Source organism: Panthera leo, chromosome F3 (assembly GCF_018350215.1).
Source record: "Panthera leo isolate Ple1 chromosome F3, P.leo_Ple1_pat1.1, whole genome shotgun sequence".
In the NCBI taxonomy this organism is placed as follows: domain Eukaryota; kingdom Metazoa; phylum Chordata; class Mammalia; order Carnivora; family Felidae; genus Panthera; species Panthera leo.
In genome coordinates, this window is record NC_056696.1 from 4,145,239 (window position 1) to 4,158,886 (window position 13,648).

At 43.9% G+C, this 13,648-nt stretch overlaps 1 protein-coding gene across 3 annotated transcripts in view; it reads right to left on the reverse strand.

Moving 5' to 3' along the window:
* Positions 1–319: 319 nt before the first annotated feature.
* The window catches only part of CNST (consortin, connexin sorting protein), a 115,726-nt gene continuing 102,397 nt past the window's right edge, over positions 320–13,648 (reverse strand). For all 3 annotated transcript variants that reach the window (XM_042924462.1, XM_042924464.1, XM_042924463.1), the window contains 2 exons: positions 4,470–4,605; positions 320–966 (listed from right to left, as the gene is read on the reverse strand). In XM_042924462.1, coding sequence (XP_042780396.1) covers positions 761–966; positions 4,470–4,605 — 342 coding nt within the window. In that variant the 3' untranslated portion in view covers positions 320–760. The remainder of the gene's footprint in view (positions 967–4,469; positions 4,606–13,648) is intronic.

Sequence of the window (13,648 nt, forward strand, 5' to 3'; positions counted from 1 at the left end):
GCTAGTTAATCAAATTAACTGTCACCTATTGGTCACGGTTTCTAATTTCAAGGCCAAGATTTCTACAACTCATCTGTTCCACAGTTATGCCTTGTATCTGCGCCTGCACATCTAAGGTCAGGTTAAAGTCAAGATAACCTTTGTGAGTCTGTGCTGGGTATCTGCTCGTGATAACTGTCTGAAACACACATGCACGCACCCACGTGTGCACACACGCACGCACACAATCATTTCACAAATGGAGAACGGAATGTGGCATTAACGCACAAAGCCTAGATTACACAGCGCCCAAGGTTAACCAAAAAAAAGACAATGAAGCTGTAAGGTAACTCCTCTTGATTATACACAAACTTATTGCGTGATGGCTGGAAGCAATGTCTTTGGACCAACAAATGTAAACCAAAAGCGTCCTTGGTTATAACCATTAGCTTGAACAAGGCAGCTAAAAATGGTGGGGCTCCAACACGGCCCTTTTAATTCTGCTCGGTGTAGTTCACCACACCAGGGAGCGGCATGGAGGAGGGCACATGCTCTCCAAAGGCCATTCCTTCCATCCACAATGCTCAGACCGACATCTGCTCAGTATGCAGATTATTCTGAGAGTCCCTCTGTGTTGCCATTTAAAGCTGCTGCTGCTGATGTCCAGGGTTCCTCGCTGGGGGAAGGGGACGCGTGTTACAGAACTCCTAAAATAAAAGCTGCTTAGAAAGGTTCGCTCTTTGATTCTCACTGCCAGCACGCCCGTGCCTCTGGAGTGCTGCTAGGAGAGGTAGATCCAGTGTTTAAGTTCCGCCATTCCCTGCAGGAACTTAGTGTAATAGAAGTCCATGTTGTCTGCAAAGTCCGTACAAACGGGTGACTCCCTGTCACCAAAAGTGCAGTATAACGCAGTTCCTCCGACACTAAGGAAAACCGTTGCTATGCACAGCAAGACCAGTAAAATACAGGAACCACCTCCAACTTCATCTGCAAACGTGAGAAGAGAGTAAGGTTACACTGGCTCAGAATTGAGATCCTAGCATCTGAGGTCTTCTCAAGACGTTTCTGGTCAATAGTGGGCCTCTACAGGCGGAGTCACTGACAGGAAGCCAGTGCTCCTGAGGGCTCCACAGGACCCGCCTATTAGTCACCACAAAGATACTTGTGGAGCCTGTCAGCGCTAAAATGAAAGCTAGCTCACTTATACGATGAATATGACCACTTCCATTAAAAAAGAAAAGAAGGACAGTACTTCTCCGATGTGATCATAGCATTATTTTAGGGTGCAACTTACCACCTCGATGTTACACCATCTTTGGAGTTCACATCATGAGTCCACCGTAAAGCAATGTCAATTTGATATTAAACAATAAAAAACGTCTTCAAGGGAGATCACTTTTGCATCTTAATTACTCAATTTTACTCTTATCATTTCGTGGAACAGCAATGTTCTAGCTAGTAGGGTGATTTCTTTTTACTTTGCTTAATAACTGGCAGGTTGGGGGGTAGCTAGGTAGCTCAGTCAGTTAAGTGTCTGACTTCGGCTCAGGTCATGATCTCACGGTCTGTGAGTTAGAGCCCCACGTCGGGCTCTGTGCTGACAGCTCAGAGCCTGGAGTCTGCTTTGGATTCTGTGTTTCCCTCTCTCTCTGCCCCTCCCTGCTTGCACTCTGTCTCTCAAAAATTGAATAAACATTAGAAAAAAAAAACGACTAGCAGGTTGGTTTTTAATACAAATGTCCATACAAGTCTCTCTATATTGAAGAAAATAACTATCCTTTGGTTGAAAGTCTTAATGATCATTTATGATTAAAGAAAAAATTTTTAATTTTGGAGTAAGACTAAAAAGTTGTATGATCAGCACGATGAGGGTGTACCAGAACCTTCTTGGAAGGTAATTTGGCAGTATCCGTTAAAACTTGAAATTAATTTATCCTCCTGACGGGACATGTTTGACGGCAAGAGAGAGTGGGGAAAGAAGCTGGGAGAACAGGTGTAAACCAGGACTGTCTCAGGCCAGCTGGACCCTATCACTCAGTCCAACAAATTAATTTCTAGGAATCAGCTCACAGATTTGCACCACACACTAGCGTATTTACGGGCACATTCAAAGTCTGGCAAAGTCTGTTATAACAAAAGTTGAGAATGACTCTGTTATTCCAGTTAAATAATCATGGACGTTCATATAATGAAATACTATGCAATTGTTTATAAGAATGAAGTAAATTTAATATGTTCTCTCATAGTAAGATATCCAAGATTGATGGTTAAATTAAAAAGAAGCGACAGAACAGTATATAATGAACCCATTTGTATTAGAACAAAAATGTGTGTTGGTGTGTATATACATGTGTGCACACATATATACAGAATGTATCCTGCAAAGATGGTAAGAAACTTCAATCAATCCTTGGGAGAAACCCTCAAGGGAAGGTTGGAAGATTGGACATTGTTTTACTTCATTACTGTAGGAGTTTTTTCATGGTTAGCATATATTATTTTTATGATGAAAAAACCCCCAAATTTTATAAAACTTATCATAAACCAAATCGACTTTATTTGAAGGACTTTACAGTAACAAGTGAAGATATTCTTCCTGTAAAATTCAAATCCAAAAATATCGAACATGTTTCACCTACTCAGGCATATTCCCTTCCTACCCTAGAGGCAAACACTCAAATATGATGTGTCTCCTTTCAGATGAAAGACACAGATTCAGAATTTTTATATAAATAGAATTATCATTTTTTTAAAGTTTATTTATTTATGAGAGAGAGACAGAGCGAGTGGGGGAGGAGCAGAGAGAGAAGAAGAGAGAGAATATCAGGCAGGAGCTGCCCTGTCAGCATGGAGCCTGATGGGGGGCTCGAACTCACAAACTGTGAGATCATGACCAGAGCTCAAACCAAGAGTTGGACACTTAACTGACCGAGCCACCCAGGCGCCCCCATATAAACACGATTATGTAACTATGTTGTTCTGTGATTTACAAATTTATAGTTTAATCAATTTTAGTAATCAATAGGTTTAATAATTTATATATATGCAAATATATTTTTAGACACACGAATAACTAGAATATCATTAATGTATCTCTTGGGGTTTTTGTTTTTTTGCTCAGTTCAATTTTTTTCACCATCTCTTCTGTTTTTTAGCATCATGCTCTCCCACCCCCTCATCTATATGAACAATCTGATGCATGTACTTCCATGTCTTTTTCATGATCATATATATTTATATATAAACACTTAAACGCAGTATATTTTTAAACACCTGTCCTGTTTGTTTTATCAACACGCACTGAAACTGTTTAGAGAGGCACAGTCACCCTGGGGGCCACAAGGCACCAGCGGAGTGGCCTGGTTAGAGACGAGATGGCCACTGAGTGCGGACGAATGAATGTCATCTGTAAATCCAGGGCTCCTCCTGGTAAGCAACGATTCAGTGTCATTCATGCAGAGCGTAGCACTATATCCAGTGAAGACTCGGGTAGTTACAAGCAAGGTGCAGAGGTGAAATGAGGGATGGGAACAGATTATTTCTGAGGTTCCTCTGTAAGTGTAAATTAGAAGCTTTCTATTGTAAAACTCTAGAAACCTCTATCGCTATCCCTTTATGTCATACTTGGAAGGCATGCTTACACTGTTATTCGTAACAATGCAGTTGTTTTATAAACTTGAGAAACACAACGACAGCTTCTTGGCTATATTTCCTCCATCCTTATTTACCTAGGCCTTCCGTAAACCTAGCAACTACCTTAAATACAAGCCCAGGAGGGAAAAGTAAACAACAGCAACAGTGTAAACGCGCCGTCCAGAGGCACTTCTATCGAGCCAAGAAAAAAATCACCAGGGAATATATTTGTAACCCATAAACATTTCTCAGACCTACAAAAAAGGAGTATTAACTGCCCCTGAAAAAAAAAGACAATAGCAGGCTCACTTAAAAAAATAAATAAATAAAGTATTGGGGGCACCTGGGTGGCTCAGTCCGTTAAGTGTCTGACTCTGGATTTCAGTTCAGGTCATGATCTCACAGATCACGAGTTCGAGCCCCATGTCGGGCTGTGTGCTGACAGCGTGGAGCCCGACTGGAATTCTTGTTTTCCCTCTCTCTGCACACCTCCCACTCGTGCTTTTTCTCTCTCTCAAAAATAAATAAATGAATGTTAAAAAAAAATTTTTAAAATAATTTAAAAAAACGTGTAAAACAGGAAATTGAAAATGAGCTCCAAACACACGGTCTGTGAGACAGGGAGACCATGCGTTGAATTTTACAACTTGCTTGCTCACTTATTTGAACAAAAGGTTCAGGAATGAGGGAAGAGGTGATGATTGCTTGATTCCACGTGTTTCTTTACAGAATATAAAGTGACTAAGTACGTGTGTCCTTTTACAAATCCTATTACCAAACACACTACCACGTCTGACCCACTCTTTCAAGCGACACCAAGAGCCAGCTCCGTGCTAGAGGGAGCCCGGGTGCTTTACCTTGATCTAAGCCATCGTCTATTTCCTGGAACCTCACTCTTCGTTTCGATGGTTTCTGCTGCATCTGGGCGGGATGGCCTCCTACACTATCATTCCTCTTCTTTAATATAGAGACCAGTCCTTCTGCAGGAACAACCTGTCAGAGAGAGTTTACATGTAACGGTAAAAAGTCTAATTCCATCCAACAGGTATTTGCATTTCTATGGTAGGTTTATCCAACTCCTACGGAAAAAAAAAATCACAACTGATCATCAGAATCGTTATAATAACGCTTTTACTTTATGCAGATGACTGCCAAATACACACGTGTGAAAACACAGCCCCCAACCACTCCCAGGGCCGGGGGACCTGATGCAGGGTGCAAGGGACTGGGCCCGGCACGGCTCTTAGCTCCATGTTCCAGGCAGGGTGTGTGTGAGATGATCACTCACGGCCCCTGTCTGCTTAGTCACGAGTGCTGGGTTTTGTTTTGTAACAGAGGCTGATGGTCCAACACTTCGTTTTTCACTCACCAGCAGTTTTTAAGTAATGAACATGTGAGGGGCGCCTGGGTGGCTCAGTCGGTGGAGCGCCCAACTTCGGCTCAGGTCATGATCTCACAGTTTGTGGGCTCGGGCCCCACATCCAGCTCTGTGCTGGCAGCTCAGAGCCTGGGGCCTGCTTCGGATTCTGGGTCTCCCCCTCTCTCTGCCCCTCCCCTGCTTGTGCTCGCTCTCAAAAATAAACAAACATTAAAAAAAGAAATGAACGTGTGAGACTCAAAATATATTTGATGCCATGAACTCAGGAACCCGAGACTGAGAGTTGAATGCTCTATGGACTGAACCAGCCAGGTGCCCCGATGCCAACTTTTAACATCAAAATGAGTGCTAAGCTCAGTCCCTCTGCGAAACTATGTTATTTATAAAATGATGCTCTGCTGCCCAAAATATATTAAGGGCTTCTCTTCTGGAACATCTCAGAGCCAGTTTCCCAGGGATGTGTACTTTGGCATATACAGAGTTTGGCAAACTATGGGTGGCGGGCCAAAGGCCCCTGCCTTTTTTTTGTCAATAACACTGAATCAGGATACAGTCAAGCCGATTCACCCACACACAGTGTAGGGCTGCTATGACAGCGGAACTGAGTGGCCTGAAGTCTCAAATGTTTAATATTTGGAGTTTGCTAGTATCTCCTGTCCCCCCCACCCCAACTCCTTTCTAAGCTGCCTCTGCTTTCCTCTGGAGACCCCTCTCCTGCCTCCTCCCCACCCCTTATTTGGGAACAAAGACAAAAGCAAAAACTCTTGCCATTTAGGAGTTAAAGAGGTTCCGCGGTATAGGGAGAAGGGGATCGGTTGGTAGAGCCAGACTGGGAAGCAGAGGCAGCCCCCCTCCAAGCAGCAGGTTGATTCAAAGAAGTGAACTTGTGAGCTGGCCTGCTTGGACAGGCTGCAGGTGATGACACAGGTGGGCATTGTGGGCCTAACACTGCAGATGTCAGCGTGTTGCCAGATGATACCTTGCTGGTGTCAGGTCACTGGAGGCTGAGGACTGCCAGTCACGTCATTTATCTGATCGATGGCATAGAATCCTTAATACGATTTCCAGTTCCAGCCAGCCATCTCTGCTAATGTGCTATGCATAAATACTACTGATTCTGTTCGTTCTTTTTATAACTCAAGGCTTTTAGGGCCAAATAACTCAATATAATCTCTGAGCTTCCCTGAACGTGGGTCTACAGAAACCATTATCTCAAAAAGAAAAAAAAAAAAAAATCAATGTTAGCAATTTAATCTTTTTATAGGAAATGGGTATTTCAGATGATGTCTTTCTTCTGAGAAAACTGAAGCACTTTAGTGACATTAAAATGGAAAGTACAAACATGCGAAAGAATGGTCTTTCAAATGTTTCTTTAGAAAGCAATGACATTAAACATCCCTTTATACAACGTTAAAAGAGCCCCTTTATGCAACAAAGAAAAATGATTTTACAAGTACCATGTTGAAACCGAGAAGTTTCTGAAGAGCGAGAAATGGAAAATGGAAACTAGTTTTAATGGCCATATTACTACCAATGATGTATCACTGATGTTTTTATTTTTAGTAAATGTAAAAAAAAATAAGGGAATTTTCATAGACTCATTCACTATCTATTGTCTGCATAAAATAAAGTCGTACAATTACCAACAGTGAATTCACTCACCATAGGTGTTTTCAAGTCGCTTTAACTACCAGGGAAAAAACAATCGTATTAAGAATAATTGTGGGGGGGGGGGGGGCGACTGGGTGGCTAAGTTGGTTGAGCGCCAGACTCTGGCCGAGATCATGATCTCACTGGTTCATGAGTTCAAGCCCCGTGTCGGGCTCTATGCTGACAGCTCAGAGCCTGGAGCCTGCTTCGGATTCTCTTTTTCTCTCGCCCCTCCCCCACTCACACTCTGTCTCTCTCTCTCTCTCAAAAATAAATAAACGTTAAAAAAAAAAAAAAAAAAAGAATTGTGAGGATGAGCCCCAGAATGGCATTACCGTTACCTTTATATCTTTGTGATATGAATTTTGAATCTATCAATTCAAGAAACAGACTCAAATCATAAATCAAAAGACAGTGAATATGAATAAAAGTATGTTGAAAGATGAGGTGAAACTCAAGGTGACATCCTCTGGAAAGACACAGATGTGCTTCTGAGACCCTGCAGCCAGCCATGGTGCACCGGCTGTCAGGTCGCTACCTCAGCCCCCGCCTGGCCTAATCTGGAGTATGTGCCCGGAAGTCACCCAGGTAAGTAATGCAAGCCTTCCTTAACTGGCTCCCCGCTCCTTATTTACTATGGGTGGCGGTGAACTTTGGCAGATTTTTGGAAGAGGGAAGAAATTACAGTTGTGTGAGATGGGCCAACATTTTTGTTTTGACACCCTCCACCACCCAACCCTTAATTCTTGGCTAAAAATCTAACCACACCTTATACTTTCTTTTCCTTTTTCTCTCCCACCAAAACCTGTTTCTTTCAGCAGGCCGGCCCCAGCGTCTGAAGTGAGGGAGTGTGCCCTCTTCCATTATTTCCTTTCAGTCTTGCTGAGGGACCTTCTCCAGGGATCTTTCTTTTCCAATTGCCCTGTAGTCCTGTAGTCTACAGATACAGAGCAAGGGATGGTAGGACCAAGTTTAGGTGCAGGAGACACAGGCCAAGGGGGAAACTCTGAAGACAGGTGGGTGTGGTCCTTTCTGTTCTGGCAAGAGTTTGGGGCAGGGGTCTTAGAATCTACCCCCAGCACAGAAATTCTACCTCCCACACCAAGGCAGTCAAACATAACAAGTTTAAGAAACAACTTTGGCAGAGTTTTTTTTTTTAGTCTTTTTTGGTACCAAGTCGGGGCACCTGGGTGGCTCAGTCAGTTAGGCGTCTGACTCCAGCTCAGGTCAGGTCATGATCTCAAGGTCTGTGGCTTCGGGACCCACGACAGGCTCTGTGCTGGCAGCTCAGAGCCAGGAGCCGCCTGTGTCTCCCTCTCTCTCATCCCCTCCCCTGCTCACACTCTTTCTCTCTCAAAAATAAATAAACATTAAAAAAAAAAAATTAATGGTACAAAGTCAAGTAAGCCAAAACAAGGTCAGGGTCTTAGTTTGGGGTCTCACTCAAAAGACTGCCAAGTGTTTCGAAGCAGGTAGAGAAGTTGATTTCGGACACCAAGAAATGTGTCTTCTCCAAACTCCCCTAAAAAAAGTTTGTATGCCTTTTCCCCCCTCTTTTCCATAATGTCGGCATTAAAAAGGTTAATTTCTTAATCTTGAAAAAATAAAGCTTTAAGAACCAAATTTAGTTTCCCACTTCAATTACCAAATTCCTTTCCTATCCAGCCAAAATAGAACAGCGCTTCCACTGAGAACAAAAGGAATGTCTACGCTGTAATTAATGTAATTGTCACTGGTGGTGCTCTATGAATAAGTGCAGAATTAAGGACAAAAACAAAACAAGACATCCATCTGGCCTAGTCTGTATATTTGCAAATAAATAGTTCTTCTGCACTTCCCCTCAAATATCAGTGATCAGCCCACAGAGCGTTTTAAGAATTAGCTAGTCGAACAAATAAATTTATTTTGCAACTCTCCTGGCACAGTAAATCCTAACGTGACAAGAAAAACACTCAGAGAGGCCTTCCCGTTAAACTGCCTCCTCACGAGATTAAAGGAGAAAACAGATACCAAATAATATTCTTTTAGTGATATGGGCTTGCTCAATCCAGAACTTCAAGGCTGGTGAATCTGGAGCAGGAACACACGGTTTCTAACTTGAGAATTAACATTCACAAATCATATTGGCAAATCATAAGTAGCTTAAGTGCCAGTGATTTCACTCTAGAAGCACGTGTCAGCTTCAATGCCACTTTCACCGAAGGAGTAAGCAACGTTCCCTGCCTGTTCCTTTAGACTTGGGCTCCATAACAAGAACCCTTATTTTGTGAATCGGGACACTTTATGTAATAAGAGGCATAATTCAGTGAATCTGTACACAGTCTTCCCAACTCCGTTACGTAGGAGTTATTGGTCCCCTTTTACAAAACAGGCCATGCTCAGACAGCTAACCTAACCCGCCTACCTTGTAGCACCAGTTACCGGCAGAGTTTGAATACACACTCATTAAACCTCCTGCCATTTCCTTTACATGAAAAGATCTTATTTTCTAGGGCTATTAAAATTTGGCTGCATATAGTCTGTTACATATTACAATTAAAGTGAGATGAACAGGATTTTCAAATAAACCTAATCAGGTGCTTTGGTCTTTCGAGAGTATTTTCTATCTCTAGCAACAAATCCTTATCTTACACATCACCCCAATTAAGAGATACTTAAACTAATGGCCAAATCCATTGATTTAGAGACATGGGGGAGGAGATGGGTGGATGAAAGATCTTTTGGGTCGTGCAATTAATCTGCAAGTAGATTAATGTCATGGCTTCTAATACAGCAAAGTAATGTAACAAGTCACAGCTGGAGCAGGAGGAGGCAGCTATATGGAGGAAAGCCATCATCCAGGAAGAACACAATGGTGACCTCCTATCCCAGGACGTGCGTTAGAACAGTGCGATGTGGGCAGCGCAAAAAAGAGGAACAGAATCGGGGCGCCTGGGTGGCTCAGTCAGTTAAGTGTCCGACTTCGGCTCAGGTTATGATCTCACGGATCGTGGGTTCGAGCCCTGCGTCGGGCTCTGTGCTTAGAGCTGGGAGCCTGGAGCCTGCTTCCGATTCTGTGTCTCCCTCCCTCTCTCTGCCCTTCCACTCATGCTCTGTCTCTCTCTGTCAAAAAATAAATAAACGTTAAAAAAAAAAAACAAAAAACAAAAGAGGAACAAAATAATGATGAAGCAGGTCAATGTTGAACTTTAGAAGAGTGGTTTTGAAAGGAAAAAGGCTTTTTTAAAAAATAAAAACAGGAGTTTTACAATGTCTCTGAGTTTCTAGGTAAGGCACTACCTCGTGTTTTTGTAATTTGTTTTTGTTTGCATAACAGGACGCTTTAATAAGTACAGAATAGGAAAAGAAATGGTAAGAATGTCAAGAACCACTCCACTTCTTAACCCCCAGTCAACTGTTGAAATAAACAGACTCCAAAACACTTGATTTTCTTCCCCTCCAAACTGCTGCTTCCAGCCCCACCCGAATCTACTCTATCAGCGAGTCCTGTCTGTTCTCCTTCAAAAGTGCACCTTCACCACACCCCCCTGCTACCCTGACCCGACCCTGCACTGCTTCTCACCTCAACCAAGCCACTAACCTGACCGGTCTCCCTTCTTTGGCCCCGCCCCCGGACATTCGAGTCTCCACGGAGCAGCCAGGAAGCAGATCAGGCCACACCTGCTGCTCAAAATCATGGCATTCAACCTCCATTTGAATTCAATTCCAGCTCCTTATCCTGGCCCGGAGGCCCTGCGGGTTCCCAGCTTCAGCCTCCTCTTCACCCGGAACACCCTGCGGTTCCTTCTAACCCGTTCTCTGCGCCCCAGCTGCACTGGCTCTCCCAGCGCCTTCCTCCACCCTGCCGGCCAGCTCTATCTCCCTCCCCCACCCTGCTGAGATGTCAGCACACGGCACTTCCCAAGATCTGAGCCTACGTTGTTTTTTTAAATTGTTTTTAAATGTTTATTTTTGAGAGAGACACAGAGCGTAAGTGGGAAAGGGGCAGAGAGAGAGGGAGACGCAGAATCTGAAGCAGGCTCCGGGTTCCAAGTTGTCAGCAAAGAGCCCGACTCCAGCCCAGGGCTGGAACCCAGGGACGGTGAGATCATGACCTGAGCTGAAGTCAGAAGCTTAATCGACTGAGCTGCCCAGGTGCCCCCTACGTTGTTCATTTTTATGTGAACTTACTTATTATGTGTCACTCCCTCTAGAGAGTAAGCTTCACAAGAGCAGGGACCTGACCTGTGTTCACTGGTGTGTCCTCAGTTTCTAGAATATGGTAGGCGCTTAACAAATATGCCAAAGAGAAAATGAATACACAGATGAGCAGTTTACATATAGACAGCACCTAGCTCATACTTAATTTGGATAACAGATTTTTCCCTTAAAATAATCAAAATTAAATATGTCTTTTAAAGGTTATTTTTCTAAGTAAACTAGGTTTAAAAACAAAACCTTGCCCTGTGTAGGTGACTGTTATTGACAACACTGTGTGTTGGCTTTGCAGAAAATACAAAAATGTATTTAACAGGATCCCCACCCATCAGGAGTTTGCAATGAGTCTGTAGAAGACTGCTGTGTGCCCTATGATAATGGAGAAAGAGGACAGTCCTAGACAGGACTTCAGGAGGGATGATGCTCAAGCCCCTCCCTTGTTTGAGGTGCAGAGCAGTCTGGAAGGAATAAATACTAAAGAGCTCAGGGATCAAGGAATAATGGCAGCAGCCAGCATTCACTGAGGACCGACCGGGAGCCAGGCGCTGTCCTGGGCACTCCACCCACAAAAAGGGCACGGACTTAGATCTTGAGGTAAGCAAGACATAAATATGTAGAAAGGATGGGGCACCTGGTGGGGGCTCAGTCCGTGAAGTGTCCGACTTCGGCTCAGGTCATGATCTCACAGTCCGTGGGTTCAAGCCCCACATGGGGCTCTGTGCTGATGGCTCGGAGCCTGGAGCCTGCTTCGGATTCTGTGTCTCTCTCTCTGTCCCTCCCCTGCTCATGTTCTGTCTCTCTCTCTCTCTCAAAAATAAATAAACATAAAAAAAAGTAAAAAATAAATATGTAGAAAGGAGGTTCCTCATTCCAAGGCACCCTAACACAGAAGGTAAAGATCAGAGGTGACCAGGCCTGAGTGCATCTGGGATGCAGAGGCCAACTGAGCACAGTGCAGGGTGAGCGCAAAGGGGCAGCAGGGGGCATGCCGGGAAGCTGGAGTGGGCCAGCTACCAAGTGTCCTGAATACCGAGCCACATAGACAGCCTTTCTACGGAGCCAACGGAGTCGTGGGAAGAGACTGACAGGGCAAAAAAAACCACTTCACAACAGAGGTTTCAACTGACTGTGTTAGACCCAGACCCTCAGCTGTGCTTGATGGCATCCACAGTGTTTTACGAAGGTGGGTACCTCCAGATGAGGCCTGGGGACCTTCCCCTTCTCTCGACAGATGAAGTCATTAATTTACTTCTAGTACCTGATTGGCCCCTTGGGGTATCGTTTGAGACCCCAAATTTAGACAGTGCAAATATAAGACCATTTGGAGGGAGAGACAAGGTGACACGAGGGACGGGGAAACTTACTAAGGAGCTATTGCAAAAGTCCAAGAAGGGGCAGTAACGATGTAAACTGAAAGGATGATTACGTGGAAAAGAGAAGAAGCCAAGTGCAAGAGACCCGACAAGCAAGTGCAGTAACGCACTAATGAGGAGGCTTCAAGGGCAGGATAAAAAGGAAAGGGAAAGATGAGGCCATCTGGCACAAAGAAAAGGTAGGTCATCCCTGGATAACCGTCAGGAGCCTCTGGAGACTCTGGCATCAATCCTGGACGAACCATTTTCCATGAACCCTCTTCTGTGGTTGCAAGACTGCATTTCCTCCATTGGGAGGAAGCTGGATTTGCCCTGCTCCCCCCAGAAGGGCCGTTCTGGGCAGAACAGCCATGATTGACATTCCTAAAACGCTCCTTTGTCCAGGATCCATGAACAGCTAGCCACACAATTTCATAAAAGGCTGCAGCTTGGTCCTGGCCTCCCATCTGACTCAGTAAGGAGTTAACACGATGGCTCATCTTCGCCTAACTTCCCCGATGCCAGCGATCTAGCCAAGACACAGACAGGAAGGCTGCACAAAAGTCACTTTGTTTAGACAGCTTCTCCGAAGATAAGCCCAACAGCAATTTTGAGTTGCCATCATTCTCCCCATCAGAAAGGTCTAGGTTGTGTCCTCCCCTATTTTGTTTCCTGGGACACGGGCAGACCTGAAGATATCGAAGCAAATGTTGCCAATACAGACAGAGCAGGGAACATGTTTTGCCCTCTTTCAGATTAAAAACTTTTTAGAGTCCCTAGCAAGTGGCAATGTGGCTTCCTCCCCGGCTACCACATTCTGAATTATTTCTAAAAACAAGTATCAGTTGTATCTGAAGCATTTAATATAGTTTTGTGGACATACGACATCCCCACAAATAGACTACACAGGTACATATTAATGAAGAAAAATGAATGGTTTACTCCATTCGGCGTATCATGCTGCTAAAATGTGCTCCCAAAGGGAATCTCTTGAAGGACATACTATGATTATTTTCAAGGTGAAAAGACAGATTAATTTTCATAAAATGTACCCAATATTTGCTGTGACTGTCACCTATTCAGGAAACAAACACCATCCTCACCCCCACTCCCTCATGGAACAATCTACTACAGGCTGAGTAGACTTTTATTAGCAATATGGGGTTGGATCATGATGCTACCTTGAATTTGAATAAAATATTTCTTATGCTGCGAAGAGCTGAAGAGTTTCAAGAGAAGATAATACAGTGCTCCCAGGTTCCAGACCCAAGCAAGTCAATGATTTCTTGGCAATGACTTACAAGCTCCTTGGGTAAAGGGAGTTTGGGTCCTGACATTAAAATAATCATGTTGGAATATTATGAGTATTGCAATAAAATTTCACCTTTCACCCCCAAACTGGGATAGTCAAATTCAGCAAACAGATAACTCTTGCAGTCGGACAACTGTTGAAATGCAG